The 24,200-nt window shown below is 32.9% G+C and overlaps 3 protein-coding genes and 1 long non-coding RNA gene across 7 annotated transcripts in view; 1 reads left to right on the top strand and 3 right to left on the bottom strand.

Moving 5' to 3' along the window:
* LOC135831469 (uncharacterized) overlaps positions 1 to 10,289 on the top strand; it is a 75,468-nt gene extending 65,179 nt beyond the window's left edge. The window contains exon 4 of the long non-coding RNA XR_010556183.1: positions 9,444 to 10,289. This is a non-coding gene — a long non-coding RNA (uncharacterized LOC135831469). The remainder of the gene's footprint in view (positions 1 to 9,443) is intronic.
* pdm3 (pou domain motif 3) overlaps positions 1 to 10,891 on the bottom strand; it is a 40,199-nt gene extending 29,308 nt beyond the window's left edge. For 3 of the 4 annotated variants that reach the window (XM_065343956.1, XM_065343955.1, XM_065343954.1), the window contains exons 1-2: positions 10,756 to 10,886; positions 3,749 to 3,816 (exon numbers count right to left, since the gene is read on the bottom strand). In XM_065343956.1, the coding sequence (XP_065200028.1) occupies positions 3,749 to 3,805 (57 nt within the window). In that variant the 5' untranslated portion in view covers positions 3,806 to 3,816; positions 10,756 to 10,886. Of the gene's footprint in view, positions 1 to 3,748; positions 3,817 to 10,755 lie in introns of all 4 variants that reach the window. The other variant, XM_065343957.1, reaches the window with a different exon arrangement.
* An 8,437-nt stretch (positions 10,892 to 19,328) lies between these two features.
* Positions 19,329 to 24,163, bottom strand: LOC135831478 (LETM1 domain-containing protein 1-like). Its single transcript, XM_065343993.1, has 7 exons — positions 23,905 to 24,163; positions 21,147 to 21,285; positions 20,871 to 21,058; positions 20,439 to 20,552; positions 20,139 to 20,316; positions 19,888 to 20,034; positions 19,329 to 19,535 (listed from the first exon to the last, which is right to left on the bottom strand). The coding sequence occupies exons 1-7, from the start codon at positions 23,973 to 23,975 to the stop codon at positions 19,359 to 19,361; spliced, it is 1,014 nt and encodes a 337-aa protein (XP_065200065.1). The 5' UTR covers positions 23,976 to 24,163; the 3' UTR covers positions 19,329 to 19,358.
* On the bottom strand, positions 21,413 to 23,905 carry LOC135831472 (nicastrin-like). The gene has a single exon (XM_065343985.1). The coding sequence runs from the start codon at positions 23,863 to 23,865 to the stop codon at positions 21,865 to 21,867; it is 2,001 nt and encodes a 666-aa protein (XP_065200057.1). The 5' UTR covers positions 23,866 to 23,905; the 3' UTR covers positions 21,413 to 21,864.
* Positions 24,164 to 24,200: the final 37 nt, after the last annotated feature.

Genomic DNA, 24,200 nt, shown 5'->3' on the forward strand with positions numbered 1-24,200 from the left:
TACGCATGTTTGACTACCCTGAGATTTGAAGGGACTGAGCTGTGATTTTATGAAAAATGTTTGTTTTTAATTTTGCAAGTCAGTTTTGCTTTTTCCATTGCAGGATGAAAAATCTGTAAAAACTTTTACAAAAGTTGATTATTTTAATTTCCCAAAACTAATAAAACAATAGGGTAAAACGCCCTGACGTCACACAGTGTATAAGTGTTTGCACATCTCGATTCCCCTTACATTCTGTAGGGTTCAAGCTAGTGATTGTTCTGTCCACTTTGCACCACTTTGCACTTTGATATGCCAAAACTTTCAAACCATCTCGAGGATCCCATTATTTTACGACTCAAAATTGTAGAGAATTTTGTCCCCTTTCCAATGGTATTAAATTTTTTGAAATCCGCTAAAGTCTTCCTTGAGGAAATTGACTTAATGAGCTGAAAAAGGTAGCCAATTCAACATATTGTTCTGTTCACTTTGCACTTTGAGGCGACAGAACTTTAAAACCATCTCGAGGACCCCAATATTTTATGGCTCAAAATTGTAGAGAATTTTGTTCCCTTTCCAACGGTACTACATTTTTTGAAATCGGCAACAGTCTTCCTTGAGGAAATTGACTTGACGAGCTGAAAAATGTAGCCAATTCAACATATTGTTCTGTTTACTTTGCACTTCGAGGCGACAGAACTTTTAAACCATCTCGAGGACCCCTAATATTTTATGGCTCAAAATTGTAGAGAATTTTGTCCCCTTTCCAACGGTACTACGTTTTTTGAAATCCGCGAAAGTCTTCCTTGAGGAAATTGACTTAATAAGCTGAAAAAGGTAGCCAATTTAACATATTATTCTGTTCACTTTGCACTTTGAGGTGACAGAATTTTTAAACCATCTCGAGGACCCCAATATTTTATGGCTCAAAATTGTAGAGAATTTTGTCCCCTTTCCAACGGTACTACATTTTTTGAAATCCGCGAAGGTCTTCCTTGAGAAAATTGACTTGACGAGCTGAAAAGTAGAAGTGAACAGCATTGTTTACAGCTAGACTAGCAAAAAAAAATTTTCTAAATTCTCTACAAAGTGATGGGGTGAAAGTTGCACCGGTAGAAACAACTATTTTTTTCTTCAAGAATCATCAATGATCATGACTCGTTAAGAGGGTATTGCTTTGAAATTTTCAAAAAAAAATGGTTTGAACACTTTTTTCAGATTTTTTGCCTTGCATAGCACATTTCTCTATCTACATGCTAAAATGTTATCCAAAGTTAGCTGTTCAGCGCTTTAAAGCACAACTTTCTATCTAGAATGGTTCTGCAATAATGTAGCGTCATGTTTGCCTCGCAAAATTTGAAAAAAAATTACAGTAGCATAACTCAGCCCCTTTAAATCCTAGGATAGGAAAATATGCATTCTTGCACTCCGGATGGGTTGCCTATGTTACTGGTGAAACGGGGTTATTCTGTGACGGGGCACCCTGTATTTTATACTACTTTATCCGCATTTTCGAAGTCTTGTTGAAATAAATTACCTTCTTATAGAAAGTTTTGATCCCTTTTTTTTGTCCTCTCTATCCGAGGTTTTAAATCCAATGATCGAAATTTCGCCATTGTTGGGGGCTTTTTAGTTCATGATTTACTAATGAGAGTCCCATTAGGTTTTAAATGTTTATAAAACAAGATAATAAATGCACTTGAATCTGATCTTGTCCCTTTTTCTTTTGGATTTGATTACTAACCGTATTAAATTTTATAATTCTCGGAATTTTTAAAATACCCAAAGAAATATCAGAAAATCTGAATAGGCATCTTATGCAAACTATCTATGCTAATCACTGAGCCAGAAAAAAAGATGAAATGATTTTTTTTTCAACACTGCCGTAGAATCAAACTTAACGTTCACGTTCACTTCACGACGACGACGACATTAAATGCAGGCGTATCACTCAACGCATTTAATAAAACAGAATTTTCTCGGGGCTCAGGTGAGTTAAAATTAAATTGAATCAAGCTGGTATTAATTTCGAAGCGGCTACCATTGTAAAAACAAAAACACTAACATTTTCCGCGCGTACTGAATTAAATGGCGACGTACAACCATTATATCCGATTGGTATGGTTGCGGATTGCGAATATTCGAAACTAAGCACAAATGATAGCGAAGTTTGGGAAATGAGTTTTGTCTTTGATAATTATATGGCGGCGGTTGCTTTAGTGTCGTTATCAAAATGATGGGCGGCGGTTGGAAGGCAACAGAGGGATAGATTTCAACTTAATTACTGCGGTAGGCTGGTAATGAAGTAAAGGTTCATTATATTAGAAAAGGCAAAGCAAACCATTTTAGTTCACATTGCAGCCTGCACAGTGCACGCTGTTTTTAGGAACGGTCATTCTATTTTGCTTAAACAATATAAAGGGGTTTTGGTTTGAAGTGGCTCATGATCAATAGATCGTATCATATGTTTGTAAAAGTCTGCTTCTGCAACCCTGTTCTGTTGACTGCACGTTAATGCGTTCTGCTGTTTGATTTACTAATTTTTTTTTTCCTTCAAATATTCTACGTACAATGTACATAGTAGTATAGGTACCTACTTAGTGTAGTGTAATATTATGGCTGCCATGCAATTGCGCCAAATATACCCTGAATTGCGCCGAGTAAAAAAATAAGCATACCAGCAATTGCGCCACTTAAAGAAATGTGTTCATGGGGAATTGCGCCAACCAAAAGAACGAATCTTCCCGATCCTTTGCTCACACTACGGACTGGAATCGTAATTTTGGTGAAGTTAAAAAATTCGTTCTTATACTTAGGTGTATATAGACGTAGGGGCATGAGGTACTTATTGCTACTATGTATATTTTCCACTTTTTATAAACATAAATTTTTGCAGTCTTAATACTTACATCGTTTTTTCACTTCTCGAAACAAGCCATGTCCTCGCTTCGCTTAGGTCTGTTTGCTTTTCATTTTCAAAATTGTAATTTTCAAAAACTCAACATTCAAATTCTAAATTTTTGAGCAGAAAAATAAATAAGTTTTTAACAATTACATTGTTTTTCACTTCTTTAAATACGAATTTTTGAACACTTTTGACCTCGTTTCGCTCGGATCAACTCCTACCTTGTTCCCAAATTAAAAAATTTCATATTTGAAACTTCCATAAATTCAGAAGGGAACATTGCAATTTTTCAATAAGCTTTAATGTGTGAGTATTATGATATCAATTGGTGAAATTATCCTTTCATCTCCTACTTCATTTTAGAAATGCATCATTGTATCCGGCAAAATTGGTATTTTTTCCTCATACCGATCGGAAAATTTTCTGTCACCCTCCTCCAACCCCTCCCGAACAACCTCTAATTTTATTCCTGTTCGTTGGACTTATTTTTTGTGACATTAGGAGACGTAAGATTCTGGAAATGCGACTGAACGATTCGTTCGTTTTGCATTTTCTTAACTCGGCGCAATTGCCAGTATACTTTTTCAAACACCCGGCGCAATTCCGGGTACACGATTTTGGTGATTTGGCGCAATTGCAGGGCTCCCAATATTATCTTGGTAAAATTTCATTGCATCGTTTACAGAAACTAAGTAGTATAATGGATAAGTACACACAATTGTATCCATGCTTTCTAATTAGTACTTACTTAAAAAAGAAAGAAAAAACAATTGCGATAAAAAAATCAGCTAATTATCTTTGTCTTTTAATACACAAGCAAAAAGCTGCCAACTATAAAAGATAGTGAGTAATTGATTTACTTACATCTGAGATAAACGTCGGATGAGAGCTCGAATAAAAATTGTTTGTCGTTCCTATCATGATTCGACAACCTTAAAAACAAAATATTCTCAATTAAATATTTTCTAAAAAAAAACAAATTTCCCTCGTATATTTTTCAACAAAATTGTAGGTGTATTGACTTGAGCGTATTTCAAGGAAGTACTTTTGTACTACGTACTACTATGTTTATGCTACCTAATTTGAAAAATCGTTTATATCAACAATGGAAAAAAGGTAGAAATACTCTCGATATACTTTTAATTGGTTGGAGGAAGTTGGCGTGTGGAATCGCGAAATTCTCATCTCTTTGAAAACATTATTATTAAAGTCTACGAATGGCGGGCGTTATTAATACTCAATTTAACCTTTTACTTTTTGTGTTTGAAACTACATATGGAAAAAAACACCCTATCCTCCCTCCTTTAAACTAGGACGATGTGAATATTATTACACCCGCAGATATTAGTGATTTTCTCATTTTCTTCTGTTTTCCAATCAAATCAGTGTGGCTCAGAACTTCTCTTTTTCAAAAGAGAAGGTTTTAGATAATAATTGGGGGGGGGGGAGAACTAAAAGGCAGTGAGCAGGTCAAATCGAAAATACGTACCTATGAGAGCATATTTTTGTTGAGCATGTTTAAAAATCATACCATTCAAAGTATCTCCTTATTTCTTTAATTAATATTTTCTGGTTTCGACTTTATTAGAGGGAGTGCTGAGGAAGGCCATGATCGCGTTCAGCACCTTTGAAAACAACATTCGACACATCACGAGACATCGACATTTTTGTGACTCTCTTCAAGAGGGGAGAGGGAAGGGCTGAACTAACGTAACAAGTCATTGCAGTAACATTTTTTCGGAATTTTGAACGTGATGGTTCAGAGTCTGAGTTCCAACTTTGAAATTTTCAGTTGAACTTTTAAAAATCTGCGTTCAATGACCTTTTTTTCTGAGTCACTGAACTTCGTTTTAAAGACATCCTATTTCATTAAAATATTTGTGAGCATTTTAAGAAAAGTTTTTAATCTCAAAATAAGTTGATGTTGCACCTCATCATAATGTTCAAGCCCATCAGATGCTGAAAAATGATAATACTTTTTGATACGCACCTCACCATTAAAATAAAGCTGTAGGCAGATTCGTTTAACAATTTACAGGAATCAAAAGCTGAAAAATTGCCAAAAACTTTATTTAAAAGGTGTTTTTTTTTGTTTTTTCCCCTTATAGAGCTTACTACTCTATTTTGGCAGGTAGGCCATCCTCGATTATATTTAAATCTAGCAGATGTCATCTTGATCAAGATTTGGATTTATTCGAAATTCCTCTTTGAAAACACTTGGGTAAGTGTACTTCAATATGTTGCCATCTGTCAAATTAAAGGGACAAGCAAAGTTAAAAATTGGCTTAATTCAACACAGTTTTATCTAATCCCAAAATCGATCAGTACCCTACCAATGTATGTAGGTACGTACTTCTGTTACGCTATGACAGATTTATTGTCCAACACCGTATCGTTCGAAAGGAATCATAATGAGGGGAAAGCTCTAAAACGTGGACTAATTTTGGCCCAGTGATTTTTTGATACTGAAATCGAAGACTAGAAGTTCTAAATATAATCCATTTTACGAGTAGGTATTTTTTGGCAGTAGTAGCCCCTTGACTTTTGTTGGTTGGTGCAGAAACGTCACTAAAATGAGACCTTTTTTCTCAATTTATTCTGGTTAATACGTAAAAAAACTAAAACTGGAGGGAAAAAAATGAAAAAAAAATCATTTCAAGAAGCTTGAAATTAATTTTGTAATTTTTTTTTTTTGAAATATTTCGCTCAACAATAGTTTTATGGGTTGTTTTACAATAAACAGATAAAACTCCTGTGGTCAACAAAATTTTCGTTCAGTCATGTTTGAAATAATATTCATCGTAGGAAAAAGTTACTTTTTCCAAAATGTAAAATTTATATAGCTTTGAGGCAATTCCAAGACCGAATTAGAATAAACCAAAAACTTATTCTAATAGCGTATAATACAGTTTAATTATAAAAGAGGTAAATCTGCCTACCTATGAAGTATGAAAGTTTTGTTTTTCCTCAACATCATCCTGCAAGCTTCAAGTCAATAATGTTTATATACGCTGCTCTTTCATTAATTAATTAAATGCCGAGCAATAACGGAGAACAGACTAGAACCATCATTCGCCTATAATTAGATATTTTATTGTGTTCCAGACAAGGGTGCAGTATTTTTTTACTCAGCAGATTTTATAATTTATGCCACTATTAAGTTTTAAGCTAGCTTAGTTCCCACGTGTTTCTAATGATTTTCTCTGTATAGAAATGATACGATGAAGGAAAAAAAAGGATGAATTAGATAGCCTATTAAGTAAAAATACTTTACGAGCGTGAATTATCCTTTGTACACACTTTTATATATTGTATGTAAGAGGATAAAGCACAGTTACGTTGATTTTTTTCTCCCCTTGTTTCATGAAGAAACATCTGGGGTGGAAGGGTGGGAACTTGTTTTAATGTTTGATGCTAATTTTTTAGACTATTACGAAGCATTGACCGTTGCTTAATTTTTTAACTATCTGGGTTGACATGACTGGCTCGAAAGGATAGGTTTAAAACCATCCAGTATGTCTGTATGTTTTATGAGGTAAGAAAATTATTATTTCTCTAATTCATCTTAATCGATTTTAATTTTTAAACTGATTTTTAAAAAAACAGTTTTATCGAATCGATTAACTTCACAGTTTTTAATCTCTCTGTTGAAGAATTAATTTTTCAAAATTTTTGCTTTCGTTTTACTCAAGTTTCTTTTTCCTTTGTCCAGTCTTTTTGAGTTCTTATTTAACAAATTACAAATTTACGTTCTAGATTTTTTTCAGGGTTGAAGATTGGTAGTTGGCAAAGAACTAAGAAGAGAGGAAGACGTTGTGAAATAAGATCTAAAGAACACAGTTGGAATTTTCAATATTTTGTAATTGAAAATAAGAAAAATTGAAAAAAAAATGAATGTACTTGTAAATGGACCTGATTGGGAAAAATAATACATGCATAGAATTAATTAATTTTTTGAGAAACCCTTTCAGAAATTAGAAATACAACTTTTTTAACCCATCAAGCTCGTCGTCAATCATCATCATCATTATCATCGTCGTCGTCTTCACAGATGAAAAGAATATGACTTTTTTTTCCAAGAATTTGGAACCCCATAACCCCTCTTAGTTTTGCAAGTATCCTCCTTAAAATTGTATGATTTCTGGATTTTTTTTAAAAATTTTGAAATTATAGCTCCAAAATTTGGCGAGCTTTAAAAAAATTGAGCATTCAAGAAAAAGCTCAACTACGAAATTACAGAAATTTTGGCAAATATTTTTGAAGTTGCTCTCAATTACTTGGTATTTTTAGCTTTTCCCAAAAAATTTCCAACACTGGTAGCATCATTTTTAACGCCAAAAATCCATTTCAGAAGTCATAGAAGAGAGGGGGAATCAGAAAATTCAAAATGTGTACTGTGTACGTAGGTTTCATAGAGTAAGGTAAAGTGCTCAAATTTGATTTTATGTTTCTGTAAAATAGAGGGGGTAAAAGAGCGAAATCACCTCAGATTATATTGTGTGTTTCAGTTCTAGAAAAACCCAAAAAAAGCCAAAATACATAAGAGTAAATTGGTTTGCTGAACTTGAAACTTGAAGTGGCCAAATAGGGATTCTGTGTTAATTCTTCAAGATTTCTCTTTTCCATTGGAGGGAGGAGAGGGGTTCTCTGAAGGTAAAAATATGTACGGTAACTTCATTTGGAATGTTCGATTTCCTCATTTTCTCGACCATATTTAAATTCGAACACCTCGATCGAAAGTGAGAAAAGGGTTAGGGATAAAATGTGGTTTAGTTATTGCACCATTTTGCAAAATACAGGTGGTAGTGTAATTTGAAATCCTTGAACTACCATTGCCATGGCCACTTTTGACCTGAGTCATCAATTTTCATCTCTTCACGGTGTCAATAACATTTCGAACGTGTCCAATAGGTTGCAGTTGTACTCGTTTGTAGGCACTTGCGGCGTCCAACCAATAGTGTGAAAAGGGGGAAAATAGGTATTTACTAATTTCTCATGATGAATCATACTTATAATTTATTTCATTTCAGTAGAGTATTCTGTTGACCGAAATAACGTTTCAGTTCGTAAATTAACAAATCACGCTATTAACATACACATATGTACTTAATATTTGAAAAGAAAATAAAAACTGTAAAACCCATATTCACATTTAGAAAAATCAAGGAAGACTTAATTTACGCGAAAGGCTATAAATTATGTAAAAACGGATAAGATTAATTGAGTATAATCACCGTATTACAACCATAATGCTCATTTTGATGACGATCGCTAATGGATTAGGCTACCTACTGACTCGAGAGTACTGCAAATCAACAAATCTAGTCTTATATCATTTTTAATAAAGAGTTCGTTATTATACCGCGTGTCGGTCGTCTTGTATAAAGGAAATTAATTCAAGATTATCCTTCCCATCCCTGCTCGCGGTGGTGTTCGTTTATTTGCATTTATTTTTTTCGAACGTTGATAGGACAATTAAAGCTGACTTTATTATCACAAAATTAGTTTCGCGTTTTTTTTTTTCTTCAAAATTATCACCGGTGCATAATTTTTTTTTTTTACACGAAATTAGTGGTTGCGTTTTTTCGTTTCCAGTGCGATAAACATGTGTCAATTTGTTTATCCGTTTTGTTGAAATACCTACATTATATATTTTTCTTAAGCGCGAGGTTTAACCAGTTTTAGCTGCTTTAGAATAAGTTGATAACTAGTTGAAGACGTGATATGAAACGAAAACTACAGCAAAAGTAATTGTTAAATTAGCTAAGCGTCGACATAAATATTTAAACATTGAATCGCTTACCTTTATTGAGCAATTGGAAAATGCTACTTATTATTTCATTATGTGGTCTAAATGTACTATGTACTCTACTATGAAGATGAAGACGGTTTTCAGAGCTGGTTATAATATCCTAATTCCTAATCGTCGATCCGAGTAGGCACGCTACAGTACACCTACCTATCTAATGTAGGTTATTGTCGCGATACCGTACCTACTTATTCTTCAGATAGGTTCTCATTATTGTAAAGAATTAATTAAACCCTCGATTTTCACCCTTTAGGATTGTATAATTCGTGTAAACAAAGCAAAGAGAAATTCGTAGCTTGTATTTCATTTTCGTCTCAATATAATAAAATAAACTGCTGCGCAGTATTCGAGGCATGATAATAAATTAATCTCTGACAGCTCGGATTATGAAAAAAATCAATTCGAGATCTCAAGACCTTTATATATTGAGTGAAAAAATTTTTATCTCATAAAAAACATCAAATTATTTCGATTTTCTGTTTTTTTTCCTTCAAATTAATCAATATATAGGTAGGTAGGTAGGTACCTATTGTTTTTGTATAATTTTGTTTCGTAAATGAAAATGACTAAGTAAAAAAAACCCTTAAGAATTACCAGTGAAGATAGAGAATGGATATCCTTACGTGACACTTTCTATTCAAAAAATTAATTGGCAACATTGATACCTACCTATAGAGTAAACTGAACGAGTTAAAGTTTATTAAGTACGTATATTTATATCATTATTTTTCTTCTTCGTTATGATTTCAGCAGCTAAAATGTTGTCCACAGTAGTTAGAAATTGAAAGAGGAAGAATGTGTAAAAATGTACGCCATGAGCATTATAATTCCTCCATCCTCCACAGGGAAACTTTTATCATACCTATTTCAAAGTTATAATTGGTCATAAGCTTTGCTAAAAAATTTAAGGGTATGTTTTGTAAACGATTTTTTTCTCTCTCTATCTCAAATAAGATGTAATGATCGAAATTTAATAATGTTGTCATTCTATTTCATATGTAAGAAAAACGAATTTGACCATATTTATACCTTGTAACTTTGCCTACCCTTATTCTGTTTACCTGGATTATCAAGTATTTTTGTTTCAATTACATTTATTTATCATAAAAATTAAGGGTATGGTCTTAAATATTGTTTAATGTATTTCTGCTAAAAAGTGTTTGTTCAATTCAAATAATTCATTTATAGTATTCCATAAGAATTTCATTAAATTTATATATACCTCATCAGTAGGCAGGTAATCAGGTATGTTGATTGGTTCGTAATTTTATTCAAAATGTACGCCAAGTAAATCAGTTTTATCATCAAAACTATGTAAAAATGTTCGATTATTGATTTAATTTCGTATATGTAATATTAGGCAAAAAAACACACAGGCACGAAAAAGGATGTTAAAGATTAATTTTGTATTAGGTATTGTCATTTAAATAACTACCAAAATATCAAATATGTACTCAAATCTTTTCAGTTTCCGAATGAAAAATTTTCATCATTCAGCTTCCATTATAGGTAGGTATACCTGAGCTTGATTTTTTAAAAATCAGTTATAAAAAATATAATAATTATTTTGTAATAAAAAGTGGTCAAGTGAAAAAATTTCAATTCCGTAGGAAGACAACTCAGCTCTTCGCTTACGATCAAAGACGTATATCATCAAACATGTTTATGCCTGTTCAAGTTGAATAGATAACAAAAATTTTAAATCCGGCGAAAAAAAAAAAGAAAAACCTCAGAAATAATTTCTGAATATTATTCACATTAATTGATTGGAGTAAACTGATAGATGCCTATAATATTATTTTAGCAGGATATGAGACAAATAGGTATTAATTTGTAATTTTTTAAATGCATTTTTTACCCGTTTTGCCACTAAATGTAGCCTATATCAAATATTTCATCCGATGGTATTAAACATGAAAACTTTTTCTGTACTTATTTTGAAATTACTGAAAATTTCGATCCCCAAAACCCAAAACAAAATTCACTCACATGTACATAACACAATTGTAAATAACACGATAAATAATAAATTTCAATAAACAAACATATCACGTATACTTACCAAAAATGAAATGAGTATGCACAAGAATGGAATAAAATTCACGAAAAAAAAAATTATAAAAGCTTCACGTCATTTAAACGAAAACAAACTACCACATTAAGCGAAAAATAACCAAACACTACATGTTAAATTAAAAAATGTAGCACTTAACAATGCATTGCACATTAGAGAAACATCACATGAACAAAAATGATGCTTCCATGCTGTATTGTGATCTCACCAGATAGAATGCTCGCAGTGGTTCGGATGTTTTCGAGCTGTCTCGGGATTTTAAGCTTAACAATTAAAACACTTAAAGGGATTAATAACTGGCTATGCGTTCATAAAGAACATCCCCTAACTGCACTAACTGTGTATAGGTAGGTTCCAACCCTCTGAACCCTTTACGTTTATTCGTGAGTAATTGTTAAAATGTACCTAACTAGCAATATTCGTATACCTGGGCCTGTTTTAAATTCGGATTGTTCAAAATTTCGCATCAGATAGGGTACCCTGTGGGCACGTTTGGCACTTTAGTGCCAGTATTTGACATTGCGTCAAAGTGAGACTGAGACGCAATGCCAATTTCCAGTGCCAGAGTGCCAGTGTCAGTGCCACTGTGTCAGAGTGCCAGTGCCAGTGCCGGTGCCGGTGTGGAAAAATTTTGAGAAAGCTATGTAATTTTCATATTTTTCTGTCGTTTTTGATCATTCTCTGAACAGTGTTGTCTTGGTAGAGGGCTACGAGAGAAATATCGTTTCCACACCATTGCATCACTTTCTCGAAATTTTTCCGGCACCAGCTGGGCTCGAACCTGGGTTCCTCGCGTGTCAGTCCGCTGCTTTACCGATTACGCCACCGCGTGAGACATATGTAAGCGCGATAAAGTGACTCTTAGTTGGTTATTGCAAAAAGAATGTGAGTTGCTCATTCATTTTGAGCATGCACCACTCAAATTTTACACAAATTATTTTTTTTTGAAAATTACTAGTTTGGTACCTATTAATTCTAAAATAATATCCGATTACAGAAATTCTTATCTGCTGATTTAGTTTTGATTTTTATTCTTTTTTTTCTAAAAAATACTAGAAAGGTTCCAATTAAAAAAATTTTTTTCAATCAAAATTTTCAAATAGTATAAAGCTCAATAATTTTAAATACTTATTTTTAAAAAAAATCGAAGTTTTATTCGTTGAAAAAGCGCATGTTCAACAAAAAATTACTGATAATTTTTTGTGAAAAAAGTTGCAATAAGGTTTCAAAGCAAATTTTTCACATATTCAAAAAAAATTAACATAATAATATGATGAAAAGCTGCTCCTAAAAACTTTTTTTAAAAATAGGTACCTACTGAGTTTTTTTTTAAAAATCAGAGATTTTTTCAAGAAGAACAAAAAACAGATTTTTTTAAAATAACGAGCAAGTCAGCATGAGAATTCCAAATTTTTTGTAAATTTTATTTCATTTTTTGAAAAGAAAGTAATTATTACGCAATGAAGAAATTTTAAAACTTTCATTTCTTATTAGTGATGTTCTTTCTGATATGTTGATCACAAAAAAAAAATTTGTAAGATTTTGAGAAAATTCACCGAAGATCTCCATTTTAAGTTGAAATTTGCTTAGAAAAATTTTTAATTTTGGAGGTGCCTCTGAAGCAGTGGCGTAGCCAAGGGGGGGCGAAGGGGGCCATGCCCCTCCCCCTTGCGAGCGAAAATTTGAAAGAAAACATGCAAAAATGGACGTTTTTTTGTTGTTCAGACACATTTTTTCTAAAAATTTTCGCTCTCGCAGTAATTTTGCCTTCATTTTCATGAAATCACCACACTTGATGATAGGTTTCCAGAAAATTACCCTTCATTTCGAAGTTTTCATGCCTAAAAATCTGGTTTTGCCCCCTCCTTGAGAAAATCCTGGCTACGCCACTGCTCTGAAGAAGGGTATTGGTTCTCAAACAGGGAGAATTTTCAAAAAATTCTTATGTTTTCCACTCTGGCCCCTAACCCAACCTGTTTTAGGAAAAATAGTCCGGTTTCAAAAGATAGTATTTGAGATTCTGAGTCGATCTAGGCCATTTATTTCTTCTGAGCGATTAAAAATTTGCAAAAAAAAATCGCTATAGGTATAACTTATAATATCGCCAACTTTGAAAAACATTTCGAAAAAAAACAACTGATTTCCTATCAACTTTTTTATATTGTTTGAAATTGGCAATACCTATGGCTAAAAAATTGGCGTCACAGTATCTATGAAAAGTCCGACTTTTTCGGCAAAAACATACTGAAAAGTTTCATTTTCTTCCCATAAAATAATTAAAAATTGTCGTTTTTTGCAAAAAAATTCCAAAAAGCCTAATTTTTCTTCCAAAAATTGCTTTGAAGCATCGTTTTTTAGTCTAAATTATCAAAATGTTGCTTTCATGTCGGAAATTGAAAAAAAATTCATTTCATGTTGAAAATAGATTTTGAGATTTTTTTAAATTGAAAATAGGCGGAAGACATTTTATCTCAATTTCTGACATGAAAGAAACATTTTGATGATATTGACGAAAAAAACTAAAAGGTACATCAATAATAACAATGGTACCGATTTACGAGTGTAAGAACTTGAAAGGTAAATTCCAGTGCCAACATTTTACACTCGAGTTCCGTCGCCTGACACTCCAGTGTCACGATATGACGCTGAGTGCCAGTGCCAGTGTCAGAATATGACGCTGAGTGCCCGTGCCTGACACTCCAGTGTCACGATATGACACTGAGTGCCAGTGCCAGTGTCAAAATATGACACTGAGTGCCAAAATATGACACTGAGTGCCAAAATCTGACACTGAGTGCCAAAATCTGACACTAAAGTGTCACATTTTGACACTTTTACGCTGGCATTGCGTCCTGAGTGCCAAACGTGCCCACAGGGTAGATATTTGGGTACACGTAGGTATCGATAATATTAATATTTATAATATGGAAAATAATACCCTACTTGACGATAAAAAATCATTACGTTAAAATTATCTTCAAGTACCTACTTGTTTTTTGTTACTATTTTATAGTATGTATTGAAAATAATATTGTTCAAACTGTTTGGTGATTTTTTTTTTGAATTTTGTAAGGTTTTAGAAGAAATTTGATACCAAAAATAAAATAATTCGAAAATATCATTTAGGAAATTTTTTCAGGTGCATTAATATATTCCACATAATAAAAAATCACTAGGTAAGTAACTGAACTGCATTGTATTCTCCAAATTCCCGATCAATATAGAAATTTACCCAATATTTGCCCATATCACTAAAATTATTTAAATGTATTCCTATGTAGAAAATTCCGACTTCACCTTTGATTTCTAGAAAAAAATGGACCTATTTTTTAATGGAAAAAGTTTCATAAAATCAATGGGTAATATACACGCTCTAACAGTATAAGGCACTTAAAAATAAAAATACATAGGTACTTACCTACCTAATTTATGAGCTGAAAATTTATAAAATTTACGTGTTTGAAATAAAGTAAAAATTATGTTAACAACAATATTCTCCGTAGATTAAAGAAAAAAAAAATTAGGTAAGTACCTAAGACGTAAATAATCAAGTAGCTCACCCAATTTTCATTCAATTTGCTGTTCTCAAATACATACATACCTACCTACTTTCTCCTGAACCTGTACTAAAGTAGGTGAAAATTGTTTTTTTGTAGGTACACATGGGTGAATGACCTTGAGAGGACAGACAGACAGACAGACAGACAGACGACCTTCGGAAGCCAGACAGACGATGGGCTTAAACGGTTAGATAGGCAAGTCAGTGACCTGGAGGGACCCGAGACAAGTGTACAGATAACCTTGAAAGGCCAGACAGATGGGCCAATGACCTTTAGAGGCCAGACAGGCGGAAAGACTACCTTGAAAAGCCAGATACAAACGAGCCAATGACCTCTAGAGGCTAGACAGGAAGACAGACGACTTTGAGAAGCCAGGAAGACGGGTCATTGACCTCAAAAAGCCAGACTGATGATCATGAGAAGCGAGACAGGTAGGTCAATGATCCTGAGAGTCCAGATAGACCTAGATAGACGGGCCAATGTCGTTAAGTGACCAGATAGACAGACAGACGAATTTAAGAGACCAAACAGACAGATAAATGACCTTGAGAGGTTAGACCAACGAACCCATGACCTTGAGAGAGTCTGATGGGCAAGGTGACTTTGAGTGGTCAAACAGGCAGATAGATGGCCTTGAGAGGTTAAACAGGTTGTTCTGGGGTGAGGGGAGAAAGAGAAGTGCTCTAACATCGGGACTGAGTACTCAAAACAGCTCTATCGGTGCTAGATCCTTTAACATAATTTTTAAATAATTATTTTAGTTGAATTGGTAGGACTACCGTTTCACCAGTCCTTCTAATAAAAGTCTTTTTTATAAAGGGGGAAGGGGGTTGCTCTAACTTGGTCCAACTATGCTCTATTCCTGCAAGGGGGTTCCCCCTCCCATTCTGAAACTAGCAGGCCTGAGGTCTGGATGAACCTAACATTTTCTGATTGACGTTATATTGCTAATTGTCTAATCTCAAATCAAATTGGGAGATGAATCTTTAGTAATTGTAAAATGTAGGGAAATTGATTTTAAAATTCTCCAACTAGTCGCTTGATACCTGTGTGCTCCCTCAAAGCAGATAAAATGCATTTCCGCGAGACAAATTACGCATTCAGCATTTTTTGAAAAAAAAAATCATAATTCCCAATTAGACATCTCTGCTTAAAATTCCATTACGTAACATTTTGTTACCTAAACATTCGTTCGAGATAGGGTAGTAAAAGTACCCGATGCAAAAAAAAAACACAAAAAAAACGTAACCATCATAAATATTTTGTTATCATATTAGCATCATTTTTTGAATCATCGTATCACGTTCGGTGGGTAAAAATAACAAAAATGGTCGTTTGTTTTATTGTCGATAGGTCAATTCCACTTACGTTTAGTCGTAATTAGGTAGGAAAAAAAGCGTAGAATTTAAGGGCATGTATCGGCTGGATAAAATGGTAATTTACGATTTAAAGGAATTAAAATGAAACGACGAAGCAATGGGTAATGTAGTATCCGGTTAGTTAGAAACGTGTAATTAGTATTCATATTTATTATTATTATTTTTGTTTTTCATTTTTTTAAAAATATGATTATCCGATTCTCGTGGTACACGCGGTGGTCAGCCATAAATTACGCTAGAAACGAGAGCAACATATCTTTTCCCATTTGTTATTTATTTTTTTATTTTTTTTTTCGCGATGGTGAAGGCAGCAAACGGTTTTAAAAATTGGACGCGAAGTTATAACGTACCGCGAACCAGGATTTTCCGTCTCTATGAAAAACGGAAGTGATATTTTTGTTTTTACGCGAGTGTTTGTGAAAAAATAAGGGTGGAATCGAACATTAATAATGCTTCGCCGTTTTGATAATGAAGCCGTATTTGTTTTCCTCTATTAGAAATTTGCATTTTAATTGACTAATATTGACAAGTTAAAACTATGCCTTGAATTATTTCACTTCCAAGTTGAATTAAAAAAAAAAAAAAAAAAAAAAAAACGCATCAATTTTAATACTACCAATCTCACATATTGTACCTAGTATGTGTACTTCCTATGTTATTCTCATAGCTGTCTTTTACTCGTAGTTCAAATTTCGATTTATAAGTTTAAAAAAATTAATTTTCGAGTTTTATTTTGCTCATATAATTTTGATAGAGTCTAGATACGAGTAAATTGTATTTTTTTTTTCGAATTCTGTATTTAAATTAAATTAACATTTACTTACTTACCCAATTCATAACAGGTACATTTACATAAAAAAAGCTGTTTCGAAATTAATATAAAAACGAAAATATCTGTTTATCAAGCGACAACATGTAGCTATTAACTTTTGCGTTTGTCTCCTAAAATATTATTTATTCCTGTAATAACGATAATTAATAATTTTAATTAATTAGGTATTTGCATACATATTCCGCGTATTAATGTAAGATGCAATTTTATTTACGTAAAATATAGACCTAGGGTACCTAATTGTAAACAGTATAATGTATAATATGCAAATGCATTCGCGAAATGAATTCGTTTTTTGGTTGCTATCTTCGATAACACGCAAGTTTAGTTTTTGTTGAATATAAAAATTATATACTTAGTATTATAAAATGACGACAAATTACCTACTTGTGTAATTTAATAATCAGAATGTCGTTTACGAGATGGTTGCATTAAATTTGTACGAGAAAAAGAAAAAGTAACGAATTACTAAAGGTCCAATTTATTTATACCTGTGGTTAGAGATGATGCTCTGATACCTATTCGATAATTATACTTACATGCATTTATTATCTACTCAATTGATGCTTAATATCCTTCTTATTTTTTTCATATGATTCCCTGGTTATGTGCCAAATTTATTTGCCACTTTGCAGGTGTTTTTTTCGAAGTGAATTCAATTTAGAATTAAAAATTGTCTGTTCATAAAAAAAAATTCGAAATATCATTACTTGAGTAAGTATACATTTGTTCTTAACAATCATTTTTTTTTTTTTTGACTGAAGAAATAAAATAAGAATTTACTCAAAAAAGGCACTCAATTTTTTTTGAAATTGAAGGAATGCCAAAAATTAAATAAAATAGCTAAAAGCTTTAGGTATTTGTAGTACATATTCTCTTTAAAATAATACGACGTTAACCGAAAAGAGAATCATTTACCTTTAGGAAGGGATATTCAATACAAATATAGTTTTATTTGAGGTAGCTTTTGTAAAACAATGTTAATTGAGTAGAGAATTAAAACCTGTAGTGCGATTTTGTTAATGTAGATATTTTTATTTTGGATAATTTTTGTTAAACAATATATGCTAAGAAAAAAATTACTCATGAACTGGATTTTTCATTTTTCAATTCGTATTATTTTATTTTAATATTTTTTTTGTCCTATAAAAAAATTTTGGGATGTTTTTTTTGCCATTTTTGCAAAATTTTACACAGTTTTACCAACATTTCATGAGTTTTTGGTAATTTTTCTTTTCATTTTTAAAACACTGTAAATCACCTGAAAAATTATGAAAATTCAATAAAATTGATAAAAGTGGATGAAAAAGTGTTAAAAATTAAAATGATGTAAAAACTCGCTCTCTAAAAAAAAAGATAAAATATCAGTAAAAATTATTAATATGTAGACAAAATTTACAAACGCGAAAAAGACATCAAAGTTGAAAAAATTACCGTATAAAATTCGACAAAAATTTCATGAAAAAGTGTTAAAAACACGTTAAAATTATAAGAACACCAAAAAAAAGTATTATTGGAACCAAGAAAATTTCCATAAAGTGATCAAATATTGGTGAAATTTGCCAAAAATTCTTGAAAAGGCAATAAAAACGTATTAAATTGATGTAAAAACATACTAAAAAAAACAGGAAAAAAACATTAGAACATTACCGTTACCGTTACTGAAAATTACATTAGATACCAAAAGCAACATTTGAAAAGTATTATTACCAAAAATTGATAAAATACTTACCAAAAAATTTGTAAAAAACCAAAAAAACAAGCATTCAAAATTATCAAAAAAATTATTAAAATACAACGAAGCTTGACCATTTTAAAGAATTTGAATGGTTTTTAATTATTTTCGTATGCAATTTTCATGGAACTTTTTTGCTTGATTCAGAGGAAATGTCATCAAGTTTTTGGCAGTTTTAAATTATTTTAATGCTTTTTAAACGTTTTTATTGCAGTTTAACAATATTGTTTTAATGACGTGCGATGAAAATTTGAAAAAAATTCTTTCAAGTGACAGTCTCTATCACAGTTTTATCTTTTCCATCGCACTTTTACGACTACGTTCACTTTTGAACAATAATTACTTACTTACATGGGAGAATAATGCAAATACCTACCTAATGTAAAATAAACTGCCTACTCAGTTCGCCGTAAATATTCAATCACTCAAAATAAAAGTGTAGAATAACTTGCATAACCAGTTTGCCGTAAATACGTATCATTAGATTAATCTAATCAAATCAATCGATGAAAAACTTCCCCAAAAATACTTGAAAACAGTTCAAAATTGGAAAAGGGATTATGAACACAGGAGTAATTGAGAATTGCTTGAAAAAAAAACTAGCAAAAAAATATTTTAAAAAGTTGAAGAAATTAAATCAAAGTCGGTAAACATTTTTTGAAAATTCCTCATATCCGTGTCAGAATTATTCTAAACAACCTCTTTTTCAAGAAAATACCTTTGTCCCCCTAAAACAATGTTGGTTCCTTTTTTGTAGAATAAAACCCATATAAAACCTCTCACAACTTAAAAAACAAAACTTGGTTTGTAACATTTTTTACAATATTTTCCGAATACTCATTGCTGGGCACCGATGGAGTTTTTTCAGGAAAAAAATTAGAGACTATGTAGAAAAAAATTGACCTGTTCAAAAGGAAATCCAACAAAAATTAAAAATTTTCGAAGAATTTTCACGTATCCCAATTTTTTTATCGGAAGGGAGCCTTCTGATTGGTATGCCGTTATGATCTCCTCATTAAAAGGTAAAAATTCAATTGAAATGAGTCCAGTTCAAATGAAAACTAGAAAAATAATTTATTCAACTATCATCTCTTTTGCAGTACATCGTGACCGGCATTATAACCCAATAAAATCGGTGTATGCAACAATAACGAATAATTAGACATATCTATCTTGGCATTGAGCTTGATCCATTTTTGTAAATAATCAATCTGTTCCTCAGGACTCATATTCATCGAATCTACGCCTCTCATGTAACATATCTAAAGCGAAAAAAGGATCAAAAATACTAATATTAAAACATGAAATGTGAATTAAATGAAGCACTAATCATTGAAAAAATATTCGAGATCACAAATTTTTGATTCAATGTATGAGTGATATTAATTTAGTCAATTTTTCGTAGTTCAGAAAATCTCTAAAAAAAGAAGTTAATCTTGGATTCGATTTTTATGGTACGATTCTCACGAGGACCCTTATCATTTTTGACAACCAAATTTCAAAATTCAAGATCTTAAAAATTCATCACTTTTATTATACCTAAGTTTACCTATTTTAGCGTAATAAGCAAAATGGCATATTTGAAAAACAATCTGAATACCTTGAAAAACTTACCTTAGATCTTAATTCAGTGGAAAGCGCTTTCGGACCGCCTCTTTCAATAATTTTTTTATCCATAAGCATACCCAATCCCGCAAACTTTATCATTTTTTGCTTTGGAGAAAAAATCGTAGTTATACCGTACGTAGCAGCTAAATGAATCTGAAACCAGGCACAAACTCAACAAGTATGCTCAATTTAATATCGATTAAGATTAAAACTTCACAATTTCACATCGATTCATATTCATGTATTCAGCTACTTACCAAATGAGACTTTGGCAATGTTTGGAAATAAAAAGGTCCCCTTCGATGAAACATTGGGGAAACTTTCGCGATTTCTGATAGTTCGGGACGAGCACCAGAATCCAACTTCGCTAACAACTTATGCCAATCATTCGAGATATTTTCGGGTATTCGACCTCTAGGACATTGCTTCATATAGCTGTGGAAAAACTTTGATCAGTTCCCTAGGCAAATAAATCTACATGTGCTAATCTAGGACCCTTGTTGCAGATCTGATTATTTTGCGAACTAGTGAAATTCGTGTGAAGGTAAATAACTTACTCTAAGATTATTTTTCGATGTTCAAGTCTATCTTTGTGATCTTCGACAGGAAACGTTGCTCTTTGATGCTCGGTCCAGAAATGGTAAGTGACTCTTTTACGAGGATTGAAATATCTGCGTTGGAAAAAAAGCTTTTTACATGTTATTCCATCACGATGTTCACTTCCTTTGTATCTTTATGGATGGAGAGGAAGAACTAGGATCTAGTCCATTTTTAAATTTACGCTCCTTTACATCCCCTTCCAATTATATGTAGGTCTCTAGATTCCTATTTCCTACGTCAATTGTCTGAGCTTCTGCCGGAGATGATTGATGATATCGTAGGATTCGCTTTCAAAGCTCAGTTTTTTCGATTGCAGTCTCTAACCTCAGCCCCGATCGCTCCGAATTATTAAACTAAAAAATAGATATAAAATAATTTTAAAATCTTACACGAGCGGTATAATAAATGCATTTCCAAATGGTAACACTGCCAATGCCACGATCGGTAACAATGTCCTGGCGTTGCGCTTGAAATTATAAATGAATTCCAACTCTTCCAAAGTCAAAGGTTCCAAACTGTCGTGTTCAGAAATTTTATTCGAGACTCTGATACACTCTTTTAAATCGCCAAAAATCCCCTATCATAAAAAAAATCTGATTAAGTTTAAAAAGGTCTTCAATAAATTGATAAATTTTGGAAATGAATTGCAACTTATGATAATTTACCCGCATTCCTCCATAAACCAAACCGTACATGGCGCTAAGACGTGGAAATCTTTTACGTATTTTTTCAACTACTGTATCTTGTGTTTTCATCAATTGGGTATTTTTATTATCGGCGTTTTTCGCGTAGTTGCTGCCATATCTGTGCAAAATTGAGAAAAAATGACCTATTAGGCAATAATTCTTGATATAACTTATCTACACCTAGGGCAACAAATTTAATTTCATTGTCTATCTTTCTTTTCGAATTAAAGAGAAAATAATTTGAATCAACGTAAATAAAAATGTATTAATTTTTAAAATCGAATTACAATCGAATAAACAGATAGGTATTACAATGAAATTAAATTTGTTATAGAGTACAAGTTAAGAATAATGAAAAAATAAAAAAATAAAGAAATTAATAGGTAGGTATGTCCGCATAACTACGTAAAAAAATGAAAGAAGGAAAATCACAAATGTTTTTATACAACAAAAATTACGAACGTTTCAATTAGGTATATTCTAATACTGGCGAGCGTATTTCTCAAGACTAGAATAATTATTTTAATTCTCAGTAGTATCGATGTTGAGACTTTTTTTTATGAATTATATTACAGCCATAGAGCATTACTTGTAATAAATCGTCTTTCTGATGGTCATAATTAATCATTTTCCAATAATTACCCATTTCCGCAGGCTTACGTATCACTTCTAATATTCGATTTGCAGCGCATTGTCCTTATATATTGGAAGCACTTATTAAATTAGGATAATCGAATAACTCTTTGGCATTCTTTTTGACCAAATACGTGAACGCAAACGAACCACAAAACGTTAATATGCCGACGATGAAAACCAACCATTCGTAGCGTCGAGACGGTTGCATGAACATTCGTACTTTGATGTTATTGCTATTCCACTGAGATTCAGTCCAGGTGGGATATTCTCCAGAAGTCATATTGTAATTTTCTATAACAAACGCCGGACTAAACGCAGCGGTGACGTTGAGCTCAGATTTTAAGCAGATATTTTTACTCGGTATCCAATAAGCATTAAGATTGGCACACTGTTCGTAGTTGGTCGAGTTAGTCTTGTAACTGGAGAAAAAGATGAGGAACAGTTGGGTGGCCACGTTAATCCACTGAGTTTGTTTAGTGATTACGCCGACGTAATAATCAATTCCTTTGATTTTGGATGAGATTATATCTTCGGGAAGGAAACTACTAGCGCCCATTTCTTTAATTAAATCGCAAGATAGAGTGTCTACGTAACAGTGCAATAATTCATCAGCTTCTTCTTTGGTTATAGTAGCTGAAGCATTGGGCGTAGAGTTGGAAATCTGCTGGTATAAGGTGGCAGCTAATGAGGTAGCGAAGTTCGCCACGAATGATTGAATACTGTCATCAGGAACGGTCTGATTTTTACCAACGTATTTGTAGTTTATATTGTAATCGTCGTCGAATAAACTGTGGTAATATTTGTTGGTGAATTCATCGTTGTAAGAGCTCAACAACACACCTGGAAAATCCTTCTTTACTAGCAAGAAGTTCTGCAAAGCAGATGACGGTAGTGTTGATCTCGTGCTTGACATCAAATTGTGTTTTTTGAGTGTTTGGTTAAAGCTAGTGATAAATGAGGAAACATTGGGTGTGTTATGGTAATATAGTTCTTCGGAATTGTATAATTGCGATAACTCGAGGTAGAGATCGATTTCATCTATTAAAATAGGATGTTCAGGCGACGGGTATTGATTTTCTTTCAAATCATAGACAACTCTACTGGATCCAATATAATCGTAAGCTTCGCCGTTGAACAACATGAATACGACGTTTTTATGGTATTTACTAAAATCTTGACCCTTGGTCATATCGTAGAGTAGCTTAGCTGTGAGTATTAACGTAGTCAACGATGTGGCCACTGATAAAGAAGCCGGATTGTTTTTATAGAAGAAGGAAGTAGCGTCCAATCTAGCTGCGACAACTACGTACGATTTAGGAGTAGGTTTGAATTTATCCAACGGTATGATCGGTAGATAGATGTTTTCATTTCCCATTTCAGTGCAGTACGTGATAGGATTTGTATTAAAGGTACCGGCGTTACGACGTAAACATGTTCTGGAATCGACTGCACCGAACATATGAGATGATAATTGCAAAGCACACAACGACCTGGATGTCTGCGATTCGTCATAAGGAGCGTTACGGCGAAAGCAATCGTGTAGCTGGGTTATAGTATCGTTATCTTTGGTGAAAAATATAGGCATATCCCATCTCTCTAGCAGTATGCCGGTACCGATGGTATTCCAGGGTTTTTCGCACATGTTTTCACGCCGGGCTAAGCCAGAATATCGGTTTGGGCAAGTATCTTCCGGTGATGTAGGTTTGATTTCGGAACGTGATTGATCTTGAGCTAGTAAAATGCCACTTATTTTGGAACTGGCGTTCATCTTTTGGAGGTATTGGCGAGTGAACATATCGTTGTTGATGAGGACGGTGTACGAATCCATAGGAGATGAATTCAGCACCCATAGAAAGTCTGTAACGTTACGAACTACGTGCAGAACGCCGTTGTTACCTTGACGAGGTGAAGTACAGCCGAATGTATGAGTACCATTCATACGCAAGACACAGGGTGATGTTTGGTCTAACGTGGAGTACATTTTACTATCTGATTGGAACGCGGTGGAGTAGCTCGCCAATACGCAGATTAAGATTAAAGCGTACATGATTAAAGTATACATAATTAGTGATAATGGTACTAATTACGGAGAGGTGTATACCGTATTTGAAGAAACAATCCGTTACAGCAAATCTTCCTAGTATTTTGTGGCAGTAGGCTTCGTAGGAGCATGTTCGAGAAGGCGAAGAGACATAAACTAGCACAGCATTCGACTGGATCTAATTAAATGGACGAAGAATATTGTTTGGCGCAGAATTAATTGTTATTTAATATACTTCGTAACGTGATTTACCTCAAATTATCCTCAAATCAAATCAAATTCCGGAAACTAAACTAAGCTTGTTATCACATCAGCCAATGGTCTTTTTTTTTTGAGCATGATAAAAAGGGAAAAAA

Source organism: Planococcus citri, chromosome 1 (genome assembly GCF_950023065.1).
Source record: "Planococcus citri chromosome 1, ihPlaCitr1.1, whole genome shotgun sequence".
Classification (NCBI taxonomy): Eukaryota; Metazoa; Arthropoda; class Insecta; order Hemiptera; family Pseudococcidae; genus Planococcus; species Planococcus citri.

Excerpts from the sequence above, each read along its gene's own strand:
- LOC135831472 (XM_065343985.1), bottom strand. The coding sequence starts at position 23,865 with ATGTATACTTTAATCATGTACGCTTTAATCTTAATCTGCGTATTGGCG.
- LOC135831478 (XM_065343993.1), bottom strand. The coding sequence starts at position 23,975 with ATGCTCCTACGAAGCCTACTGCCACAAAATACTAGGAAGATTTGCTGT. Across the intron at positions 20,553-20,870 it reads GCATTTATTATACCGCTCGT|ATATTTCAATCCTCGTAAAA; the intron begins GTAAGATTTTAA and ends TTTCCAACGCAG. Across the intron at positions 20,035-20,138 it reads CATTGCCAAAGTCTCATTTG|ATTCATTTAGCTGCTACGTA; the intron begins GTAAGTAGCTGA and ends GCCTGGTTTCAG.